General features: G+C 42.3%; 2 protein-coding genes across 2 annotated transcripts in view; both read left to right on the forward strand.

Moving 5' to 3' along the window:
- The first annotated feature begins 1,076 nt into the window (after positions 1 to 1,076).
- dhx8 (DEAH (Asp-Glu-Ala-His) box polypeptide 8) lies at positions 1,077 to 24,612 on the forward strand. Its single transcript, XM_063221666.1, has 24 exons — positions 1,077 to 1,245; positions 1,644 to 1,729; positions 2,392 to 2,470; positions 3,515 to 3,600; positions 5,197 to 5,303; positions 7,715 to 8,245; positions 8,655 to 8,799; positions 9,220 to 9,414; positions 10,011 to 10,098; positions 12,397 to 12,494; positions 12,974 to 13,121; positions 14,443 to 14,624; positions 15,161 to 15,261; positions 15,722 to 15,815; positions 16,257 to 16,442; positions 17,324 to 17,534; positions 18,581 to 18,762; positions 18,992 to 19,132; positions 20,039 to 20,194; positions 20,442 to 20,579; positions 21,052 to 21,180; positions 21,368 to 21,564; positions 23,201 to 23,380; positions 23,800 to 24,612. The coding sequence occupies exons 1-24, from the start codon at positions 1,137 to 1,139 to the stop codon at positions 24,017 to 24,019; spliced, it is 3,789 nt and encodes a 1,262-aa protein (XP_063077736.1). The 5' UTR covers positions 1,077 to 1,136; the 3' UTR covers positions 24,020 to 24,612.
- Positions 24,613 to 24,726: 114 nt separating this feature from the next.
- Positions 24,727 to 25,575, forward strand: part of LOC134467766 (ATP-dependent RNA helicase DHX8-like) — a 31,126-nt gene continuing 30,277 nt past the window's right edge. Inside the window, exon 1 of the mRNA XM_063221668.1 lies at positions 24,727 to 24,852. Coding sequence (XP_063077738.1) covers positions 24,741 to 24,852 — 112 coding nt within the window. The 5' untranslated portion in view covers positions 24,727 to 24,740. The remainder of the gene's footprint in view (positions 24,853 to 25,575) is intronic.

A 25,575-nucleotide genomic window follows, 5' to 3' on the forward strand; every position in this document is an offset into this window, starting at 1 on the left:
TGTACTTGGTCTTCAATTTGAAAAGGTATTTCATGTACAATATTGCAGATAGTATACCTTATTGTCAGGGAAATTGCAATGACCAAGTCTTTAATATGCTAGGCCTACTTGTTGCTCTCTGTAATGTCGTAACAATGTTGTTATGATGTAGTTGAGTCTTTTCTAAGCAGTGACAGAACAGGCCCATCTGCACAAAAAGGTGACCTACTGGACGCACTTTCGACATGGTTGAGTGGTTCTGTTCATCAAAGATGGACTTCATCATGTTCACCCATTTGAAATTAAAGGAGTCCATGTAGGCCTAATGCAGTTGGGTGGTCGGAGGGGTGGCGGGCAGCAATTGGGTGGTCTGACTATAGGTGGGAAATGAATGTAGGCCTATTTAATATGATTATAGTTTAATAGCAATCTCATCCATTTTAATGGGCTTCAGAGTGGTTAAATAGATTAATGGACTGAATTTTTAGTAAGGTAATAACTCTGGCGCCCGGCAAATCCACTCTGCTCTGGGTGTGTCTGCATGTGCGCAGTGTGCACGCATGAGAATATGACTAATTGGTTTGCATGTGTGCGTGTGTGCGTGTGTATGAGAGAGAGAGGTGCGGGGGAGGGGGGGGGGTTAAGATTTAAGGCTTAAGATGTAATTATCACACTGAAGACATAAGATGAGGTAAAATTGGAGGGTGTTGGTGCGCTTTGTTGCTAGAAGGTTTACCCTGGTTGTCTCACCAGCCTACTTGAATGCAGTAGGCCTAGGCTATAATTCCAAGCTGTCAGAGATCAAGCCATGGCAATTTGAATTTAGGCCATGACAGATAAGACCATTCTGTGATTTAGACAACGTTCAACCATCCAATATGTGCCCTGAAAAAATACTGAGAAATAAACCTTCACCACAGCAATTCTACACTAGAAGCTCTCTGCCCTCTTCATCACCCATACTCTTTGTAAACCCTGCAGAAAATAGTGCAAGCGCGCCACCTTGTGGTATTATTACAAACTTGCAAAAATACCACGTCGAGCGTTTCCGTTTCCCTCATAAACGGAAATGAAGTCATTTAACTGCGCGAGTTTGTAGACAAATGATAACCTGTGTGAAGTGAGGCACCACCGAGTGAAGAAAAACTTATTTAGAAATGGAAGAACTTGGTGAAGATGAGCTGAAAAAGCTCGAATATCTGTCTTTGGTTTCGAAAGTCTGTACAGAGTTGGACAACCATTTGGGAATAAGTGACAAAGATCTAGGTATGTTTCAATGTGACCAGAGCTAGCTGTTGATGGCTAGCTACACAACACATTTCACAGCTAGATAGTAAACAGCTACATTTCCCAATCGGGGCTGTCTTCGTCTCACCTTCCCAGTGTTTTGTTGAGACATCTATCACAAAGTTCTATCTATCCTGTATTAAAGATAACGTGCTCGCGTGAGTGGCTGTCTTTGTTGGCACATGTGTGCATTGTTTTGCTTCCTGGTAGCGCTACATTTCAGTTACGTTAACTATGTTGACAACTGTAGGACGAACGAAGATGCTTTGATTAATCAGATACTATGTCTCCTCACTCGTATGAGCAAGGACAAGAGATCAATATATATCTGACACTGGCGTTGGTTTTGACAGCTTACCATTTATGTCTTTCCTCAGCCGAGTTTGTCATCAGTCTAGCAGAGACAAACACCACGTTTGATGCCTTCAAATCAGTTCTGCTAAAGAATGGAGCAGAATTCACGGTAGGTTAAAGCCTCCACACTTCTAACTTCATATGTAACACGTCTTTATGATGTCCCCAATGGGGGTCAGCTCTATGTTCCCACAGCCCATTGATCCCACGACCCATGGGTCCCACAGCCCAATGGTCCCACAGCTTATTCTTATAGCTCCATGTTCCCACATTTTTTAGAAATTATTCAAATATAGGCCCTATGTTCTACAACTCCATGTTCCCACATCTCTGGGTAAACTAAGACAATATGCCTTTGAAACATAGGGCCTAAATTTGGATAGATTCCTAGAAATGTGGGAACATTGATCAGCAGGAATATAATGTGGGACCAATGGGCCTAAAAAATAATGTTAAAAATCTTAGTGATGTCGGATCAATGGGATGTGGGACCAATGGGCTGTGGGAACATAGACACGCTCCCCTCCAATGATACAATGTCAATGGGTGTCTCGGGCAGACTGTTTTTGTAGTCTGCATTGGTTGTCTGTGAAGATTAACAATACCTTTCTTTAGTCTTCGTTGTTGTGGTGCTATGGTTGTGTGCTTGGATGTCCCACATCTGTGTGTGATGCATGCCTCTATATGTGAATATTGTGTAATACACTGCTGGACACTTGCATTTCTTGGGGACAACATAACTAATGTTTTTTTTCGACAACTACTACCCAGGACTCACTCGTCAGCAACTTACTCCGGCTCATACAAACAATGAGGCCACCATCCAAAACATCAATGTCAATAAAGAAAGGTAGGCCTACCACTACTCATACAGTTGGGCCCTGAAATAAACTTATTTGGACTGCGACACAATTGTCATATTTTTGGTTCTACACACACCACCCCTATGAATTTAAAATGAAACAAACAAAATGTACTGTAGCTGCAGACTTTCCGCTTTATTTTGAGGCTATTTACATCCAAATCGGATGAACTGTGTATTACACAGTGTGTAGGAATTTCAACCGTTCCTGAATGCGTCTCGCCAATTTTTAGGGGACCAAAAGTAAATTGGACAGACAAGTAAACATCAGACTTGCACTTTTTAATGTTTAGTTGCAAATACTTTCTAGACCAGTCAATTACAGCCTGAAATCTGCAATGCATAGACACCATTAGATACTGGGATTTATTCCTGGTGATGCTATGGCAGTCCCTTTACTGCAACAGTCTTCACCCCCTGCTTATTGTTTGGCTATTTTCCCGTCAGTTTTGCCTCCAGCAAGTGAAATGCTGCTTTATTGTACTCAGAGTGAGGTGATTCACTAGACCATTTTATTGCATTCCAATTTTATTTGATATTTTTGTCAAAAAATTGTTTGGTGGCTTTCACTTTAAGGTCATTGTCCATCTGCGTTGTGAAGCGTTGTCCAATGAGTTCTGAAGAATTTGCTTTAACACTACTGTCGATGGCTTTAACAAGACCTGATATTGGAGCCCTAAAAACTCCTTCAGCTTTTATCTAAACGTTTGTTTTTCGTGTTTGCTAGTGATTTTGGTGTTGCTCTGATTACTTTTGATCCCTCTAAAAGTGGGCACCAGATGCTATTTCTATTCTGTGATTAGGATGTAAACACCCTCAAATCACTGAGAATCTACAGTTAATGCACAACTGGATTGATTTATTTCCATTGTTGTGGGGTATAGAGCCAAAAGGATGGAAATGTTGTTCTTGTCCAAATATTTCTGGACATAACTGCATCATGTGATTGAAGGTGTCACAGAGTAGCATACTAACTATTATTTTCCAATAGTTCAATTATGCTGGTACTTACTGGGTTGTTTACACTTTCAGAGCCCATTGTTAAAGTGAAGTCAGAGAAGGAGAAACTTAAAGAGATGTTTCCAGCGTTATGTCGTCCGGACAACCCTACTACCAGAGTAAGTTTCCATATTAGTCACCAGTGTCTTTCCTCATGGCATTCAGATATGCAGTTTTTTCCCCTCGGTCTAATGTAATGTAACCGTTCTGAAACATTTAAGGCTTCTTTATTTCAAATACAGTAAATAAAGCTGTGCACCAAAACCTGGATGTTGATTATATATGTGCTTATAGCAAATGTAGGTGCTCTCGAACAAAAAAAATGTTTCATAAATATCTTTGGGTGCACATAAAAAATGTTAGATGAAAGAATAGACTTCCAGTGTTATAGTAGTATATATAGTAGTATATACAGTAGTATATATGGTAACACTTTATTTTAGGGATACATCTATTAACACTAATACAGTTTTCCTCGATTGCTTCCACACAATTTCTGGTACTTCCCATACAATTCTCGGAACATCTCACACATTTCCCAACTCCCCTAATCAATGTCACTGAACACTAAACACAATTCCTTCTTTACACTCATATTTCAGTTTTAAAACACACTCTTTTCAAACCACTACACACAATTCTCTGGATTACACACAATTTTCATGAAGAAAATCCCTGGTTTTCGCATTGGGACACACTGTCATTGAAAATACTAAAATCAACTGCCATACTGTTCACTTCCTCATCACATGGACAAACTCTCTTCATACCTGTTTACAATCTGAAATCACGACCCCATAAGGATACATATTGCATGTGATATTGATGAAAACATGAGTGGATGCAGTGAGAAAACACATTTGTTTAGTTTTTGAACTCCAAAATATGTTATACAAGAGATCACTTTCATGTGGTTACCCAATATTTTACAATAAATTAGTGCATTTTTTTGAAAATGTCAGAAAAATATGTAAAATATATTTTTTGCCACACATCTGTGTACTCCGTGTCTAAAAACAATATTTCAGTATTTTACTACAGAAAAATACCCTCTTTAGTTAGTAGAACAGTGAAGAAAATAAGTTTCTACTGTGTGTCAAATTGAGTATAGAGTTTCACCTTGTGCATATTAGTGTTTAATGGTTCACATAAGAGTGTATTAAAATGACTGCTTGTGTGTGTCATTTGAGAACAAAATGACCTTTTTAGAAGAGAGTACATTGTTTTGAGACAAGACGTGCATTTTTCAGAGGTAGTGAAGAGTTTTGCCCGTTGTGTGTGAGGTTTGGAGATTTGTGTGTAGAGTTTTGAGAATTCGAGAACTGATTCCGAAAATTGTGTGTAAGCAATCGAGAAAAACTGTAAATACCATGTTAATGCCTGCATAAGTAACTTGTAAGGCATGTACTAAGGCCTACTAGGTCCGACTCCTTACTAAGGTTAAATTGGCAATAAATCCCTTATTGTGCATGAACAAGACATTTGCGAATACATGCCTAACAAATGTTTGATTTTGCTTTGTACATGCCTTACAAATTACTTATACAGGAACATTGTATGTATTAGTGCTAATAGATGTTACTTATACAGGAACATTGTATGTATTAGTGCTAATAGATGTATCCCTAAAATAAAGGGTTACCGTATATATAATAGTATATATAGTGTTAAAGTTGTAAATGACCAAAGGGATATGAAATCACTGTTCTTGACAGACCATGCTGGATGAAGAGGACGTGAAGGTGGCGGATGATGCCATGAAGGAGCTGGAGATGTTCATGCCCAGCGTCAGTGGCACCGACTCCAAAAGCAGCAAGAAAAAGTAGGTCCAGATTTCCACAATTGCTACGTTTACATGTGACATTTAACTCCCTTTAATTCTGAATAAAGCTTAATTCCACTTTGAAAACGTCATGTAAACACTTAGAAATTCGGAATTAAATGAAAGATCAAAGCAAACTCAATGGAACTATTTAATTCAGAATTGTTAATTCAGAATTAAAAACGTCATGTAATCGTAGCCAATGTCTTATTTTACCGTCCCATTTACATTAATTACCTGCAGATCAACAAACCATACAAGAGCATGAAAGTCTGAAACAGTATGAACACTGTACCTTTGGGTTAGGGTTAGATATGTACTCCAGCAGCATCCAGAAAAAGTATGGCATGATTTTCACATTGTTTTGCCTCTTTGTTTAACTTTCCCTGTGAAATTAATTATGTACAGTTTAACAAGGAATATAACAGCACAGAACATGTACTTGAGGTTAGGGGTGAGTTTGTGCAGTGTAAGGACATACTATTGCATGTTGATGAATGTAGATACATTGAAATAGAAGCCATAAACCATTTACCTCCGCCAAGGAGGTAATGTTTTCGGTCGCGTTGGTTTGTTTGTTTGTTTGTTTGTCTGTTTGTTTGTCAACCGCATAACTCAAAAACTAATCAACGGATGTGGACGAAACTTTCTGGAGTTGTTGATAATGACCCAAGGAACAAGTGATTAAATTCTGGTGGTGATCCGGATCACGAACCGGAACCAGGACTTTTTGAAGGATTCTTCACCATTGCTGGCCTATATATCTAGGCGCCCCTAGTGACCAGAAATTGTATTGCGGGAACTGCACTAATAGAAGGCAGAAAGACTTCTGGTGTAACATAGTCAAATGTTCTATCAAGCAGCTTCCTTGGCGGAGGTCTGCGCTCTCTGAGTGCTTCTAGTTTTGGCTTGTTTTCACATCTACCAAAGCAGTTAAAAACCTGTTGAAGAGAGATGAGGGCTTTCCTGTCTTTGCTGTGCTATCTGAAGTTTAAAAAGTGAACATTTACTCTGTGATGATGCAACTACAGTATATCACGAAAGTGAATACACCCCTCACAGTTTTGCAGATTTTTGAGTATATCTTTTCATAGGAAAGCATTACAGAAATGTAACTTTGACACAATGATTAGTGACCTTTTAACAACATATTTAACTGCTTAAATTTCTTGTTCACTCAGAAAAAAACAAAATACAGCCATTAATGTTTGAACATGTACTCACAAAAGTGAGTACACCCCAGATTAAAATCCGGTAGAGAAGGGGCTATGTTGGCTCGAATCGTCTCGAAATGAAACAAAATGAAATGGGATGACAAGGGAGGTCATCAGTGTACGTTTCAACCTTTCTTTGCATTGAACTTTTACATTTTGAGTCTGCATCTGGCTTAAATAGATTGGTGTGAGATTTGAATGCAATCCTATGGAAAATATCATGATCAGATCATGATGCTTCAGTAGTCACAGTGCATGTTGACATGCATGTTTCTTTTAGGTGTATTTCAGATTGCCAATGTTGACAGCATTCATGCATCCCCAAACCATGTCAGTCCCACTACCATGCTTGGCTTATGAGAGGATACACCTTTTTTGTAAACTCACTTGTTTACCACCACACATGCTTGACACCATCTAAAGCAAATGTGTTTATCTTGGTCTCTTCAGATCACACAACATGGTTCCAGTGATCCATATCCTTGGTCTGTTCATCTCTCTTGAGACCAAGATAAACAAATTTGCTTTAGATGGTGTCAAGCATGTGTGGTGGTAAACAAGTGAGTTGTACAAAAAAGGTGTATCCTCTCATAAGCCAAGCATGGTAGTGGGACTGACATGGTTTGGGGATGCATGAATGCTGTCAACATTGGCAATCTGAAATACACCTAAAAGAAACATACATGTCAACATGCACTGTGACTACTGAAGCAGATCATGATATTCTCCATAGGATTGCATTCAAATCTCACACCAATCCATTTAAGCCAAATGCAGACTCAAAATGTAAAAGTTCAATGCAAAGAAAGGTTGAAACGCACACTGATGACCTCCCTTGTCATCCCTTTTCATTTCGAGACGATTTGAGCCAACATAGCCCCTTCTCTACCGGATTTTAATCTGGGGTGTACTCACTTTTGTGAGTACATGTTCAAACATTAATGGCTGTATTTTGTTTTTTTCTGAGTGAACAAGAAATTTAAGCGGTTAAATATGTTGTTAAAAGGTCACTAATCACTGTGTTAAAGTTACATTTCTGTAATGCTTTCCTATGAAAAGATATACTCAAACATCTGCAAAACTGTGAGGGGTGTATTCACTTTCGTGATATACTGTATGTGGTTGATTTTGGACACTGCTGTAATGACCTCTTGCTCCTCTACAAAGACATTTCCTTATTGCTTTTTCCCTCACCAGGTCTGATGGTGGTACCAGCAGGAGGAGGAGAAGCAGGAGCCGAAGTAAAGATAGAGACAGGACCAAAGATCGGGACAGAGATAGGGACAGGGACAGAGATCGCTACAGGGACCGGGACCGAGAGCGGGACAGAGACCGTGACAGAGACAGAGACCGTGACAGAGACAGAGACCGCGACAGAGAAAGGGACAGGGACCGAGACCGCCGACCGAGGTACCATCGCTCTCGCTCCAGGTCTCGCTCACGTGACAGAGGGGACCGGGAGAGGGATCGTGACAGGGACAGGGACCGGGAGAGGGATCGTGGTGGCCGGTACGACCGGTCCAGAGGAGGGGCACGAGGTGGAGGAGACGCCAGGTTGCGTGCTTCCAAGTCCCGGTCGCCCAGCCCATCGCAGAAGGACTCGGACCGCTGGAAGGACAAGCACGTGGACAGGCCACCGCCCGAGGAACCCTCAGTCGGGGACATCTACAGTGGCAAAGTCACCAGCATCATGCAGTTTGGCTGCTTCGTGCAACTGGAAGGGCTGAGGTTGGTGACAAAGTGGTTCATACATTATTGTATCATGGTCAGACCAGCCTCGTGTAGTTTGGCTGATTCAAGTTTTTGCATTATATTGTCTTATCACTTCTGTACTTTGGCCACAAAAATGTAGACATTGCCATGATTTGGTTTCAAGGGATAGAAATGAGCACTCACTGCTAACGTCTGCGTATTTTGGCATGGTTTTAAGTATAAGCCCTGAACAATGAAGTCTTTTAATAACAATAAATCCTCTTGAGTTCCTTGGACATTGCCTTTAAGATTCTCTGGATATGGTTGGACTTATGTAACCGCAAGACTCATTCCCTAACACACTCCCAATGAATTCAATGTATTTTTGTGTGATTTATTGATGAATCGTCTTCCATTAATGTTATCTGCTTCCTTTTCTCCACAGGAAACGCTGGGAGGGCCTGGTCCACATATCTGAGCTGCGTCGGGAGGGCCGAGTGGCCAACGTGGCCGACGTGGTCAATAAGGGTCAGAGGGTCAAGGTCAAAGTGTTGTCCTTCACCGGCTCCAAGACCAGCCTCAGCATGAAGGTCAGTAGACTAGAAATGAATTGAATGGATTTTAATTGAATCATTTATTCCAGACTAGGGGTTCCATGAATACTCATAGAAAAGACGGTATAATGCATACATACTTGTATACAAATGAAATACAGGCCAGATTCAGATGCAGAAGTCATATACCTCAACACACAAAAATATAATTTTGATTTTTAGAAAAGGATTTGAAGGCCCACTTGGAATACCTTCAGGGCCCACCAATAGGCACAGTCCCACAATGTGAAAACGGCTGCTTTAGGACAAACCAGGACACATGAGAGGGCTTGATGTAAAAATAGGGCAACTTTCAGTCTAAACTAAGTTTTGACTGCTGCTAATACTATGTCTCTTTGCACGATTCCGAACACCATTGAAGTATGAAATTGAGTTGTTGTTTATGGTTTACTATAGGACGTGGACCAGGACACGGGCGAGGACTTGAACCCCAACAGAAGGCGTAACACGGCGGACGAGGAGCCGGCCATGAGGAACCCTGATAGGCCGACCAACCTGAACCTAGGCCACGCCCCCGAGATGGAGGACGACAGCCTGGAGCGCAAGAGGCTCACCAAGATCTCAGACCCCGAAAAGTGGGAAATCAAACAGGTATCAGGCATGAAAACAGTTCTTCCTTCTTCTTTCTCTCTTCCTAACAAGATGGTAATTGGTAAATGCACTGTGAGAAAGTGCTCTTCACACTGAGGTTGCTTAACAAATATTTTATTTCTTATTTCATAACATAGGTAATATCTAAGTCCTCCTATTGGATAGTCCTTATGCCTTGAGAACGTGCTCACATTAGGAAGTTTCTCACTATAATGTCCACTACATGGAATATTTTTCATTCTGGATGTGCGCTCCCTTCACTTTTTAAATTTAGTAAATGTGCTGCATTTAAACACGTTCCTACCTGTTCAAGCAGTCAGCAATTTATAATTTAAACCGCACATTTATAAAGAGAGTTTTTAGTTTTCACCACCAAAGCCACAGGGTTTCCATTGCAGTATTCCAAGAGTATGGGAAAGGACTAAAATGCAATAGTCATGCCATTCTTGATGCATGTTGTCCCACTGGGTGGCACCAGTGTGCCGTGTGCGTATGCATGACGCATGTGCATGTGTGTCCCAAAGTGATCCTGTGCAACAGGGAGTGAAACTATTTGGCCTTTAACATGCTTTTCTCGTCACCTCTCTCCTGTTCAGATGATTGCTGCCAACGTATTGTCCAAAGAGGAGTTTCCTGACTTTGACGAGGAGACCGGCATCCTTCCTAAGGTGGACGATGAGGAAGGTAAGTAGCTGCTGCCTTTGTTTATAATTAAGTGCGGGGCTGTGATACCTTGGAACAGGATCAGACGCTACAGTACATGCCAAGTTTCCCCTCATCATTTTATGCTGCTTTAAGGCGGGCGCCTTGGCGGCAAACACCTCTGGCCTTCCCTTGGCCCCCAGTAAAGATAAGACTTGGCTATTGGCTTAACCCACCGCCCCTACCTCCCCACCCACCTTGACTACTGTTGCAAATGTTCTGCCAGAAACGCCATGAGTCGCTGCCTTTGTTTACAATTAATTATCGGGTCGTGTTACCTTGGAGCCCCCCCTTTCCTCATCCCCTGTTCTGCATTCTTGTTAAGCTCTTCCCAGTAGGGAAAGATAGAGCTTTGGAAGGAGGGTGGGGGTTCCGACTGCAGGGTTATATGCTCATGGGGCTGGAAGGGAAAAGACAAAGGCCCTCGGTAAGCTTGTTGTAGGATACGCGTACACGAGCACGATTTGTGCATGAGCGCGTTAACTTGTGTAGTTCATGTCAATTTTACACCCGTTGGATACTGTACCCCAAACGCGTGGGGTATGGGTTAATCGGGAAGTTACACTGCACGTGACCCAAGTTACTCTCGAAATAACCCGTACAGGCCCTTTGTCTTTTGCACTGAAAGTTCTAAAACTCTGAAAAGCTGCACCTGCAAGCAATGACTTTCAAGATGTGCCGGTGTCCTGTCTAAATGAGCGACCCATCGAGATGTGATTCTCTTCGCTACTGAGCATGCGCACGCATGCGCACACCCTCGCGGTGGTTTTCGCGGGTGATTGCCCATCGAATTGTGAGACCGCAAGTTACGATAGGATCCCCTGAGACTGTCAACTTTAGTGACTCAAACTGTAGCGCAAGTTACGATAGGATCCCCTGAGACTGTCAACTTTAGTGACTCAAACTGTAGCCTATGTCCTCCTGAGGTTACCACCAGTCATCCATAGTCTAAAACTAGTTAGCTTACAGCCTGTCCACCGACTGTCATGGACTGAAAGTTACGATACCGGTATATCCCCTGGGGGGAAACGGGAAATAGCGTGGATCATCCAGCAGATCATTGGAAAATCTGCGAAATAGCGTGGCCTCGTACATTTGCTACTTTGTTGCCTAACCGTAATCGCTCACACACTCAGCCTCGAACATTGCAACATCGATCAGAAAAGACTATTTATGTAGAGGAGGCGTTCTCATTGCAAAATGGAAAAAATCGCCACCTGATTGAGCTGTCAAAATGCTCCCTCCACCCTTTTCACTCAAGAATTTGAATCGACTGCATTGTAAACTGCCTCAACATGGTAAAGAAATGCACTGGTGGGGATGTTATGAAAATATGATTCCGGTCATTAAAAGACAGACATCTGCCAAAACAAAGCCACAATACGTTATCTGCTATCTGGGAATATCTAAACCGCGCTTGTTTATCCCCACATGATTTCATGTAGCAATTTGCCTTGCGAGCCCACGTCGCATTGAAACCAAACCAACAGCAAATGACTGCATTAAACAAGCCGTAGCCAGGCCCTGATCCCAAACACTTTCTCCAGTATTTGCGCAAACTCAACTCAGTCTCTTTCATATGGCACGTTTCTTAACTTGCTCAAACGAGAGGCTCACTGTTGTCAGCAGCCGCATGTTCTTATTAAACTCCGTGAACGATTGCACACCCCTGTCCGTGAAATAAACAAAGTGGTTATTAAAACAGTCCTACGTGGACCGATTGAAACGCCTTCCGCGGAAAGTCAAGGTCGCTCATTTAGATGAGGCATCGCAAATCGATAGAACACCACTATCGAATAGAGCGACCGGTCGCTCATCTCGACGAGGCAACACATCTCGACAGAACACCGGCCCTCCCTTGGACCACCACATTTTGACCTTAACTAGGTCCAAAGAAGGTCAGAGTTCTCAAAAGCTATTTGTATAAGCTATTTATTTTTTGATGTTGTTGATATTCCATATGAAACTGTGTAGCCTTTTTTGTCTTAATAAGTGATGTTGTCACACAGTGATATTAGCTAACGACTCCACAACCGACTTGACTGCTGTAGCAAATGTTCTGCGGCAAACACCGTGAGTAGAGTAGAATAACTTTTTATTGATCTGGTAGGAAATTAAGGAGTTGCTGCTTTTGTTGTTCATAATTGCGGGCCATGTTACCTGGATCCATATCAAAGAAGACAGTATATGAACTTGTTTTTGATCTTCTGTTTCCTCATTGTTGTGCTGTTGCATTGTTGTTGAGTTGCTGTTGTTGTTGTTGTTGTGTTGTTGTGCTAGATGAGGATCTGGAAATCGAGCTGGTGGAGGAGGAACCCCCATTCCTCAGGGGCCACACCAAGCAGAGCATGGACATAAGCCCCGTCAAGATAGTCAAGGTAGATCAACACCACACACACACACACACACACACACACACACACACACACACACACACACACGCCAGACAGAGCATGGACATGATCCCCATCAAGATTGTTGAAGTATACATGTAGTGCGCACGTGCACACACACACACACACACACACACACACACACACACACACACACACACACACACACACACACACACACACACACACACACACACACACACACACACACACACACACACACACACACACACACACACACATAACCCAACCTCATGTTACACCGGGGACTTTACCCAATATCGACAATCAAGATGTTGTTTTGGATTTTAAGAAATGATATTTTAAGTGTAAATAAATACCAGTAATGTACGCACATGTAAATGCTCTTCATGCCCATTTGTTTTGACTGAAACAGAACTTATTATTTTATGACCACTCCATATCATTCCCTTCTTCTCCTCCTCCTCCTCCTCCTCCTCCAGAATCCAGACGGTTCTCTGTCCCAGGCTGCCATGATGCAGAGTGCGTTATCCAAGGAGCGCAGGGAGGTCAAGCAGGCCCAGAGAGAGGCCGAGATGGACTCCATTCCGATGGGGCTCAACAAGCACTGGGTGGACCCCCTGCCTGATGGTAAGATAGTAGAGACCATAAGCAAAGTCAAAGTCCATAAGCACAAAGCACAAACATCATAAATAAGCTAGCCTCTTTGGCATTGTGTTCAAAATGCATGTTTGGAAGAACCCAAAACCTTCCATGCACACATCATGCATGCACATTGGCAGCCTCACAGATAGATGGTGTCCACATGCACATTACATAACAAACGGTACAAAAGGGGAAGACATCAATTTGCGATGAGCCGTAACAACATTAGCCTGTAATTGTGTTTTAAAGCGCGGTATGGTACTATGGCATCATATTTTACCACGGTGTCACGACCAAAAGAGCCCTGGACCCTGTTTCACAAAGGCATCGTTGCTAACAAGTTAGCAACTCAGTAGGTTGCCAATGGGAAATTTCACTGCAACCAAGTAAGCTGCTAACTTAGTTAGCAACGACACTGTCCAGAAACGCACCCCTGGTCCAGACAGAAGAGCAAGAAGTCCCCTTGTGTCCTGCCCCGGCCCCCGGCTGCCACTTCCTCAGCTCGGCCTGTTGAAATCCTCCCCAATTTAATAACATTGATTTCATTATCCCTAATCTGTATTAAATCTTCCTATTACTGTACATGTACAATTTGCCACCCCCACTCGTCCTCCATGGCCCATCATGCAGAGGGAGAGATAGAGAGTGAGAGAGAGACACACACACACACGCGCACACGCACACATACGGAGAGAGGGAGAGAGGAAGAGGGGGAGAATGTGAGGGGTGGCGGGGGTTGGTAAAGCACCAGACATCCTCTTGTCTGCTTAGGGGGCAGGCTGTTATGTGAGACCCAGGGTGGGTGATAAGGATCGGGGCTATGGCACTATGTAGTGTCCCTCTCTGGTTCCCCCTCTGCTGCTGCTGTGGCTGTGGCGGCTGCCCCCGGGGTGCTCTGGGGATCTGGGCCGAACTGGTGACTCATCATCCGGAGTATGGCAGTTAAGGCCTAATTGTTAATCTCCTAACTAACGAAACATGCTTCTCTCTTCTTTCTTCTCTCGTTCTTTTCTCCTTTTCTCTCATTTCCGTTCTGACTCACGGCCACTCTGTCTCTGTCATTTTCTGACTGTCTGTTTGGTTCGGTCTCTCCTTCCGGTCATTCTCTCTCCTCTCTGTAATCTCTCTCTCTTTTTTTTCTCGCGCCTCTGGTCTTCTGTCCTCTGTGCCTGCTCTCTCTCTCTCTCTCTCTCTCTCTCTCTCTCTCTCTCTCTCTCTCTCTCTCTCTCTCTCTCTCTCTCTCTCTCTCTCTCTCTCTCTCCCCCTCTCTCTCTCCCTCTCTCTCACTCCCTCCTGCCATCCTCAGCTGACGGCAGGCAGATTGCGGCCAACATGAGGGGCATTGGCATGATGCCCAATGACATCCCCGAGTGGAAGAAGCACGCCTTCGGTGGCAACAAGGCCTCCTACGGCAAGAAGACCCAGCTGTCCATCCTGGAGCAGAGGGAGAGCCTGCCCATCTACAAGCTGAAGGACCAGCTCATTCAGGTCTGTGTGTGCTATAGATGAATTAGTAGATCAGAAAATCTGCCATTTTTTTTTAGACTGTACAGTCACCCCTCTACTGTAGGAGTCAGTGTGTCTAGCAACTAATTTTGCCCTGAAAAGAAAACATGAAAAGACTCTGCCAGACCTATTTGTTTTATATACAGTAGATGCACTGTACACGCGTCTCATCACCGTTTAATACGCCATCCTGAATGGAAGGTATACATACATCCAGCCACCCACTCATATTGAACCAGAGTGGAGAGTGGAGTGTATAAAAGTCTATAAAAATTGTACTGCTTATACTAACAGTTATTTAAGACTGTCAGGAATAACGGTGCTATATCTTTCTATGGTCACCCTTAAAGGTGTTCTTATTCATCATTGTCTCGCTCCAGGCTCTCCATGATCACTAGATCCTGATCGTGACTGGTGGAGTAGCGATTGCCAATGTCTTTCTATGATCAGGGTGTTTTATGACCAAGGTGTTCTTCATAGTAACTTAGCCTCTTTGTTGCATCGTTCTCTTGGTCCAGGCCGTCCATGACAACCAGATCTTGATTGTGATTGGTGAGACGGGCTCTGGGAAGACCACTCAGATCACCCAGTACCTGGCGGAGGCGGGCTACACCACCAGGTTTGTCATCTGTCGTCTTGTTGTCCTCTATCTACCTTCCCTGGGAGTATTCCAAGAACATGATTAAGTGATAAGCGTGGTGAAATTAACCTACAGGAAGTAATTTGCCTACATGTCACTTACCTTAGAAAGTTATGACTCTTGCTGGCTCTTCTATTGGATCATTTACCACTTCCTCAAGGTTAACTTCACCTGGACCCCGTTTCTCAAAAGCATTGTCACCAACCAGTTAGCAATTTAGTAGGTTGCCTATGGGAAATTGCATTGCAATCAAGTAAGTTGCTGACTTGGTTAGACATGCACCAGTGGTTTACTAATGAGCCAGGTTCTTGGGATACACCCCCTGTCCAGTATTTTGGTCAGATGTAAATGTTAATTTTCAAATGCTACATTAATAAACCTTGACTTGATTGATAATATCTGTAAATCAATAAAACGTAACTTGACTTGACTTGACCAGGGGCAAGATTGGCTGCACCCAGCCCAGGAGAGTGGCTGCCATGTCCGTGGCCAAGAGAGTGTCGGAGGAGTACGGTTGCTGTATGGGGCAGGAGGTGGGCCAACAGAATCCATATTGTTACCTGTGATTGTTTAATATGTTTAAACTGTGCCTCCAAATAGGTTTAATCAGGTGATTTGGCACCTCAAAATAAAATGTATTACTATTAATTATTAAGTAGCAGAAATTGGGCTACACCGTCCTTGGTCCTTGGTCCGTTTCTTGGTGATTGACACGGCTGAATGTTGGTTAAATGTTGAAATCTTCTCAGGCAATCAAAAGAGTTTAGTGGTAAGCAACTGGATTTCTTTTTGGAATTTTTTTGGACAAGCTGCCAAAGTTAGTTCAGTTGCTTACAGCTAAACTTCTTATCCACTTTTTATGATTATTGCATGTCTGTTTACTGGTAGTTGTTTTTTTATTATTTGTCTATTGATGGTCTTTGACTCAAATGCATTTCTAAATTTAAAAAAGTATTGTTCTTGACCGCTCACAGGTGGGCTACACCATCCGTTTCGAGGACTGCACCAGCCCGGAGACGGTCATCAAGTACATGACTGACGGTATGTTGCTGCGAGAGTGTCTGATCGACCCAGACCTGGGCCAGTACGCGATCATCATGCTGGACGAGGCCCACGAGAGGACCATCCACACGGACGTTCTGTTTGGACTCCTCAAAAAGGTACCCGGCGTGCTGTGGCGCACCGAGATAATGCAATTTTCAACACGCCGCACACTTCCCTTATTGTGGCTGCATCTCTGAAGTAGGGAACTCGGTTTCTTCTTTTTTTCCCCTCGTTTTATTCATCCATTGCAGGGTTGGATTGTCAAAATTTCTATCTAATCCTACAATGGATGAATAAAAGAAAAAATAAAGAAGAAACCGAGTGCAATCGATTCCCAACATTATACTGAGATAGAAAAAAAATACTACTTCAATCATGTTCTTTATCTATTCCTCTAACAATCATCACTACTATGTTAATGTTCCATACTTTTGCTAAGATTTTCCACGTTCCCCGCTGCAGTGTGCATATCCTTGTTTGGAACTCCTGCTATAAACGGGCAAGTAACCCATGAGGAAGGAGGTTTTAAACCTGGCCTGAATTGCTTTCAACTCTAGACGGAGGTTTGAACCCAATCTGGGTTATTTTCCATCCCACGACGGACGTTTGTGTCTGACCCGGGTTGCTTTCCAACCCTATACCGTCTCTCATTCTCAGTCAGCTCTTCACTGTCCTATCAATGAATGCAAAAAAAATCGCAAAAATATATTGAAAAATCTATCCAACCTCTCAGGTTTACCTTTATGTCTGAAAATGTTCATTCATCAATGATGAGGCTGAACGATTCAAGTAGTAAGCAATTGACACTTCTTTTGCAGATTGAAAAAGGCTGTTCCAAAAGGCCTTTTCAGTTCTGATTTCCATTGGATTGAAAATAAAATACTTTCAACCTCCAGAAGTCCAGATTACTTACTGCCCAATTTCTTAACCATTACCGTAACACTATGATAAACTTATAGCATAAGCTGTACTAATGTGTCCCATGATTTACCATTAGACTGTTCAGAAACGCACGGACATGAAGCTGATTGTCACCTCTGCTACGCTGGACGCTGTGAAGTTCTCTCAGTATTTCTACGAGGCTCCCATCTTTACCATCCCTGGTCGTACCTACCCTGTGGAGGTTCTGTATACCAAAGAGCCTGAAACTGACTACCTGGACGCTAGTCTCATCACGGTTATGCAGATCCACCTGACGGAACCTCCAGGTGAGGCTTGGGAATATTTATGATGTAATGTGAGATGTTGAGATGTTATTGCACCAAATCAAAATGCTTCTGTTCTGTGTACTTTGGTCTTGTTTTTCTTTTCTTTTTTAAATCTGCTTTTCTATGAGGTTAAAGATGTTTTGTGTTACTGAGCCAGCAAAAGCAACAAAATGAAAATTTGTGGAATAGTTGTGAACTAAATTATATTGGGGCAGCCGTGACCTTGTGGTTAAGGAGATGGCCTTTAGCTCAGAGGGTTACAGGTTCGTTTCAGGCTCACCCTTCCACTCCCTACCTCACTTCATGGCAAAGGTTCCCTTGAGCCAGGCACCTAACGCCTCTCTACTCCAGGGACTGTAACCAATACCCTGAACTTAAACAATAACTGTAATTGGCTTTGGATAAAAATCATCAGCTTAAATGGGGCGGGTCTCCTGAGGAGCATGGAGCTCTGCTTTGCCTCAAGCTAAGCCCATGCGGAAAAATAATTTGCGTGATTGCAGGATATTTCAAAAACAAATGGCTAGGCATGGGCAGAGACGTGTGCTGGCTTCTGTAAAGCGTCTACTGTATGCATCTAGTGGCAAAAAAATGTTTCGTTGGGCGACGAGATCCATCCCACGTATAGGCGTTGTTGCTGTCCAACAGCTTGACCCTCAATGTGGTTAACTTACCGGGAGAAACAAGGCAGTTTCAGCAGACATCGCTTCTATCCCATGATACCTTTTCAAATCCAGGCATATACATGTTAGGCTTATTGATAAATTGCCTTGACAGGTTATGAGGAGCCCTGGGGGGCGTTTGGGCAAAAATGGTTGAGAACCACAAGCATAGATGGACGCATCTGTTGTTTGCCTGTCGGACTTGTTATCGTTAAAATTCGCTCTGGTCGCTCAGGAAGCTTCACCCCTGGCGAATTCGCTCTGGTAGCTCTGGTCGCGCACTCTCCATAGAGAAATAATGACTACCGTCGCTCCGTTTGTGTTGGCCGCTCCTGGTCTGAACAAGGCAATAAGCATCTTTTTTGCTCCTCATCCCTCTTCCAGGTGACATCCTGGTGTTCCTGACTGGTCAGGAGGAGATTGACACGGCCTGTGAGATTCTCTACGAGCGCATGAAGTCTCTCGGCCCTGAAGTCCCTGAACTCATCATCCTCCCAGTCTACTCGGCTCTGCCCAGCGAAATGCAGACTAGAATCTTCGACCCAGCGCCCCCTGGCAGCAGAAAGGTGAACTTGCATCTCCACACGTCTCAAGTTCCTGTCATCTGTAGTGTAGGGGCTTGTGACTCCTTCCTTTGTGTGATCTTGGTTCCAGAAATTGGAATTCTCTGGATTTTTCGTTTTTGAGCTCAAGTTACTATACTCTGTATGGTTTATTTGTTGTGCTCAATGCTGGGAAGCAATGGTATTCGAACTGTATCCATATCTGAGGTTCACGCTGTATTCTTGTGTCTAGGTCGTCATTGCCACCAACATTGCGGAGACCTCCCTGACCATTGATGGAATCTACTATGTGGTCGACCCTGGCTTTGTCAAACAGAAGGTGTACAATTCTAAAACTGGTATCGACCAGCTGGTGGTGACCCCAATCTCTCAGGTAAAGGATGGAAATTAAATCTTGAGATTTTTTTTTGTACAACCTTGTGTAATTATGGTGACTTAATTACTTTTAAGGTTTTTAATTTGTCTTTTAAAAATTACCATACATATTAGAATTGGTGATGAGTATTCTAGTGCTGTATTGCCAAGTACTTTAAAGGGTAAGGGCACTATTTTCCACTTAAAGCCCTTTAATATAGTTTGGGAGCGATATCGTTCTAGTGCAGGGTGTTGGTGTGGGGAGCACTACCAGAGTAAACAAATTCGATCTAAAACAGGGCTTTAATTGCAAAATAGCACACTTATCCTTTAATGAACATCCCTTATCTTTGTTTTCATATATTTACAAACATGGCCTATTTTTAGGACAAATACTTGTCGAATGCCAGACGAAAGTCCCACTGTAGATATACTCATGACTGTATAACATTGTACAGCTCCAGGCCAAATAATCAGAATATCATGAAAAAGTTGATTTATATCCATAATTCCTTCAATAATGTTAAACTTTCATGGATTATAGATTCATCGCCCACATTTTGAACTATCCCAATCATTCATTTGTTTATTCTTACATATTTTTGCCTTCAAGCTTAAAAAAAAACATGAATTGAGGATTTCACAAAATTAGAATATTGTAATAAAATTAGTTAAGACACTACACAGCTCTTATCATCTGAGTTGAATTGAATGATGTTTCCTTCTATCAAGCTGTTCATTTTCCTTAATTTAGCAAGTTAGTTTAACATTATTGATGGAATTGTGGAAATATATTAACTTTTTCATGGTATTCTAATTATTTGGTCTGGAGCTGTATTTGATCACAAACAATCTTGAAAACAGAGCTTTAAGTGTGAAATGTCACACTTGCCTTTAATTAGCATCCCTACCTTTCCTCCCCCAGGCCCAGGCCAAGCAGCGTGCGGGTCGAGCTGGCAGAACCGGGCCGGGGAAATGCTACCGGCTGTACACAGAGAGAGCCTACAGAGACGAGATGCTCACCACCAACGTTCCTGAGATCCAGAGGACCAACTTGGCCAGCACAGTGCTCTCTCTCAAGGTACAACCCCTCCCCTCTCCCCCTCGTCCAGTGCAAATTAGGGTACTCCGCTCACATTTAATTTTTGGCTGTGCAGTGCATCAACTGTCCAGTTATTGATTAAGCGATGTCGTCTTTGACCCGCTGATACCACTATTGCTTTCTCATTTTAAGTGCACTTTCAACGGCCAACATCCTGAGGTAGCACTTGGCCCTTGTCCGAAACACAAGTACCAAGTCATAATTCTTCCACTCTCTCCTCTCTCAGGCCATGGGCATCAATGACCTGCTGTCATTTGATTTCATGGACGCCCCACCTATGGAGACCCTCATTACTGCCATGGAGCAACTCTACACTTTGGGAGCCCTGGATGACGAGGGACTACTCACTCGTCTCGGTCGCAGGGTGAGTCACCTCCAGGTTTATGGACTTGAGTAGAAACGACTGGGTTCTGTGGCTTAAAGCTGTGGATTGCATTGGGGAACCTTTCTCAAAGCTTCTGGGACTATAAATGATACACTATACCTTATTAATTATGCTGCTGTAATGCAATGCATTATGGACTAAGTCGACTTCTTCAAATTCATTACAGGACTTTTTTTTGTCTCCACGCCACATGGAAGTACATGATTTGGCATAGTGATTTTTCAGATGGGATTGACCAGAATTTTTTTCCGTTTCAAGTCCATAATTCATTGGTTTAATTCAAGTGTCACTCATTTCAGCCATTTCAAACAATCTCTAATTTCCCCAATCTATTGTGGAGTTTTTGTATAATCTAGAGGTAATCTGAGAAATAAAATCTTGCGCCTCTTCCTTAAATCTGATCAAGACCATTTTAATGTCTAATCTCTCTCTTCCTTTTCTGTCTTTCCAGATGGCAGAGTTCCCCTTGGAGCCCATGTTGTGTAAGATGCTGATCATGTCAGTGCACTTGGGCTGCAGTGAGGAGATGCTGACCATCGTATCCATGCTGTCTGTCCAGAACGTCTTCTACAGGCCAAAGGTAAACAAGTCAATTCATTCATTAATCATTTCAAATCTTTTTCCATTCTCCAGTTGAAACCATTGTCTGGAAACTGTCAGATTTTACGGTCACAAATTACTTTCACCAAATTGTGTTGACTTCTTTAACTAAACTTTTGTGCATTCTGCTAGTAATTTGGTGTCTTGACTTTTGATTGTCCCCTCAGGACAAGCAAGCCCTTGCAGATCAAAAGAAGGCCAAGTTCCATCAACCAGAAGGAGATCATCTTACCCTGCTGGCTGTCTACAACTCTTGGAAGAACAACAAATTCTCCAACCCCTGGTGCTATGAGAACTTCATCCAGGCTCGATCCCTGCGCAGAGCCCAGGATATCCGCAAACAGATGTTGGGCATCATGGACCGGTAAGCACCTACAAACCCCAACTCCGATGAAGTTGGGACGTTTGGTAAACAGTGAATAAAATCAAAATGCTATCATTTTCAAAACATTCAATCTATTCATTAGATGGAGAATAGTGAAAAGACAACATATTAAGTGTTAAAACAGAGAAAAAATATTGTTTTGGGGGACATATGTACTCCTTTCTAATTTGATAAATCCAACACGTCTCAAAAGAGTTGGGACGGGGACAATAAATGGCAGCAAATGTCAAGGAAGACTAAAAACAAAACAAAAGACAACACTTAACAGTTAAATACATTAACCGATTGATGAATGTATATAAAAAACAGTGTTAATTCCTATCTTGGACATGATTTCACCAGCTTAAATGGTGGGTGTATTCCTTGTCATGTTTTGCAATGTTTTCCTTTCTGTAGTGCTTACAGTGTGACAGTTCTTGACCAAAAGCCCACCATTTTATCACCTGCTGGTCCTTATGATGGAGCCAAACTGTTAAAACCTAGTAGAGAATGCAATTTGACCTTACTATGTGGCAGTAATCGAATATCTCCCTTGAAAATATAATGCATGAGTGGCTTTTCATGCTGTTTAAAACCCATTTATACCATTCAGCACTGTATTTAACTCTACAGATGAGTGAGAACATCTTAACCAATGCACTACTGCACCCGCATGCCATCATGGAGGCTGACTTTTGAAGCTAGCACTAAAACAAGTTGGATGGTCCATTTTCACTGTAGCACAGGATGTGCAATGCTCTATTATTGTCAAAAAGAATGGACTTCTACAACCTCTGCCGACTTCTGTAAGCAAAGGACAGTTTCCCATGTCTTCTGGGTCTATTTCAAGTGAGCTCAGGTGCTTAGGAGAATGTTACACCCCTGTATCATTTGCACGCATTAAGCATTCTTAATATGGTCAATTTTCAATAGCTCTAATTCCTGGAGTGCTAGAGTGAGACTACAGCCAATATATATTTCATGATGTCATGAGCCTATACAATGATTTTAGTAACAAAAATATCTCTTATATACACTCAATCGTGGTAAATCAAAGGGAATTCAAAAATGTATGTAATAACTAAGGTAATTATTCCCTTTGCATCTTTAATTCTGAGTGACTCAGCCTCTCTGTGATGATCTTATACCTGGACACCTATATTGTCCGTCAGTACAATTCATTTTGAAATGTTCTTCTTTGTTGTTTTATCTTATTTGGATGTTTACTAAATTTCACTGATCCCCGTCCCAACTTATTTGAGACGTGTTGGATTTATCAAATTAGAAATGAGTACATATGTCCCCCAAAACAATATTTTTTCTCGGCTTTAACACTTAATATGTTGTCTTTTCACTATTCTCCATCTAATGAATAGATTGAATGTTTTGAAAATGATAGCATTTTGATTTTATTCACTGTTTACCAAACGTCCCAACTTCATCGGAGTTGGGGTTTGTACTATGTAGACCGAGCTAACTAACATACTGTCCAGTATGAAAATGAAATATGAAGTCAGCTGCAGAGTTTGAGTTTTACTGGGTGAACTGACCAAGCGTATTAAAATGAAAATGGAGAAAAGCTATAACTGATAATATGGAATATTAGGTACTCAGTTTAAGTTTGTTTGCTCTACAGGCATAAACTGGACGTGGTTTCCTGCGGGAAGGCCACGGTGCGTGTCCAGAAGGCTATCCTCAGTGGTTTCTTCCGTAACGCGGCCAAGAAGGATCCTCAAGAGGGCTATAGGACGCTAATTGACCAGCAAGTGGTCTACATCCATCCCTCCAGCGCCCTGTTCAACCGACAACCAGAGTGGTGAGTTCCCAAAGATGTTAGGCATTCAAACCATTGTTCTACATTCCAGAATCTTTAGGAATCAACCCTTTTTATTTTCGCATTTGCTTAGTTTGACAGTATAGCAATACAGATAATCAATTTCTTGAGATCAGGTGGAATGTTCCATTAAGGAGGACTGCATTGTCCTAAATGAGCAAACGTTTCTTATTGTTCTTGGTTGATTCAGGTCATCTGAGGTCTTCTAAAATACTGTCTAAAATATTTATAACACAATTGGGTGTATCTACTCAAAATATTGTATATTGTAGTGCACGGCATACCTTATGATGCTATTGAGGGTAAAATGTAGGTTTTAACTGATGTGAAAAATTTGGAACAAAACTTTGTCTCAAGTCAAAGTCTCAATTTTTATGTGATGTTCTCGTCTTCTCCATTAGGGTGGTGTATCACGAGCTGGTGTTGACCACTAAGGAATACATGCGTGAGGTGACCACCATTGATCCACGCTGGCTGGTGGAGTTCGCTCCAGCTTTCTTCAAAGTCTCGGACCCGACGCGTCTCAGCAAGCAGAAGAAGCAGCAGCGACTTGAGCCTCTCTACAACCGATACGAGGAGCCCAACGCCTGGAGAATTTCCAGAGCCTTCCGCCGACGATAGTCTCACAACCCTGCATGAACTGTGGACTGTAGTCCTGATTTTTTTTTGTTTTTAAAAGAGCACTCCAGGGGTGCATTTCTGGAAAGCATAGTTGCTAACTATGTTAGCTACTTTGTTGGTTGCAATGCAGTTTCTCATAGGCAACTACCGAAGTTGCTAACTGCTAACAACTATGCTTTCCAGAAATGCACCCCAGTAGTGTGCCAAACTGTTGAGAGAATGGATATCCTCTTGTAAATAAATGTACACTATTTTATGGCCACTACAAATATTTTTTTTGTCAGTCAGACTAGGAATGACTGTGATCTTCCATTGGATGAATATTGGTTTTATTGAGAAGGTGATCGCTTCCCTGCTTTTTTAGATGATGTGATGGAAAGGCCCTATACCAGTACCATGTCAATTCTAAACTGTTTTCAGCAACCTGTGGAATTAGTGTCAGTGTTACATTATGTCCATTAGGGGTTGCAGCTACCTTTTTACTTTGTATGGACCATGTAGCGATTGGTGTACTAGGCATACAGGGATCTCACATAAACGTCAAGATTGTTGTAAACTTGCTCATTTCTGATTATTAAAAATGATTATGGCTATTCGTGGTGTTTGTCTGTCTTTGCTGGCTCCTCGCCGAAAGGTGGCGTAGTTTTTCTAGTTTGTTGTTTTCCGGTTAGAGAAACATGAATAGTACGCATGCGTGTAGTGCAGTACACAACGAAGCTAGATGATGGCGGAAGGCAAGCTAGTTGAGCTGCAAAGGCTCGAATACTTGTCTTTGGTGTCCAAAGTCTGCACAGAACTTGACAATCACTTGGGAATAAATGACAAAGATTTGGGTAAGTTTGTGCTCGTTATAGTGTCTTGCTGACTGCACAAACAGTGCTGTGAATGCAGCTCTTGCTCTGCTAGCCTGTTAGCACACCAACCCAATGCTAGGCCTACAATGTTTTCCTCCAACAAACAGCATGGTAATAATGTGCCAATCTTTCTGCTGGTAGATCTAACAGACCACTTACCACCTTATTATTAGGTTGTAATCTATTAATAGTCTGAAATGGCTCTTAAAACAGTTTGGTAATGGATTAATCCTGTGTTGCCAATGGCTGCATCACTGCTAACTTGCATGTTTACTTCATAACAATGTTATGATATCGTATGTCAAACGTATCCTATTTGTTATTGATGGCTAGTGTTCCCTTATTTATCGCATATCTATATATTCAGTGATGTATGGGGTTAAATACCCACTTGCACCGATACAATGCATATTTGTTATGTTCACTGGAGTGATATTATTAGCTGTCTTACAACCCAGGCAGTTCTCTCAGTTGTTTTGAAGTGCTCTTTGGAAGTACGTAGGCTACGCAGAGAGAGAGAGAGAGGTGTCTAGAACCCAGCTAACTAGTCTTCGGTTGCCTTCTGCAGAAGGATGACCCATAAACATTGCCAAGAGTGATGGCATACTACGACATGGTGATTCCATAAATAGTTTACACCTAGTCACCTGCGCATGTCGGTGTTTTAAACAAAATTCTCCAGCCAGCTTGGACCAGCTTTGT

This window comes from Engraulis encrasicolus, chromosome 17 (assembly GCF_034702125.1).
Source record: "Engraulis encrasicolus isolate BLACKSEA-1 chromosome 17, IST_EnEncr_1.0, whole genome shotgun sequence".
In the NCBI taxonomy this organism is placed as follows: domain Eukaryota; kingdom Metazoa; phylum Chordata; class Actinopteri; order Clupeiformes; family Engraulidae; genus Engraulis; species Engraulis encrasicolus.

Bases quoted from the DNA above. Each gene is read 5' to 3' on its own strand.
- dhx8 (XM_063221666.1), top strand. From the start codon at position 1,137: ATGGAAGAACTTGGTGAAGATGAGCTGAAAAAGCTCGAATATCTGTCT. The intron at 9,415-10,010 runs GTATCAGGCATG...TCTCCTGTTCAG, and splicing joins AAAAGTGGGAAATCAAACAG to ATGATTGCTGCCAACGTATT. The intron at 21,565-23,200 runs GTAAGCACCTAC...TTTGCTCTACAG, and splicing joins ATGTTGGGCATCATGGACCG to GCATAAACTGGACGTGGTTT.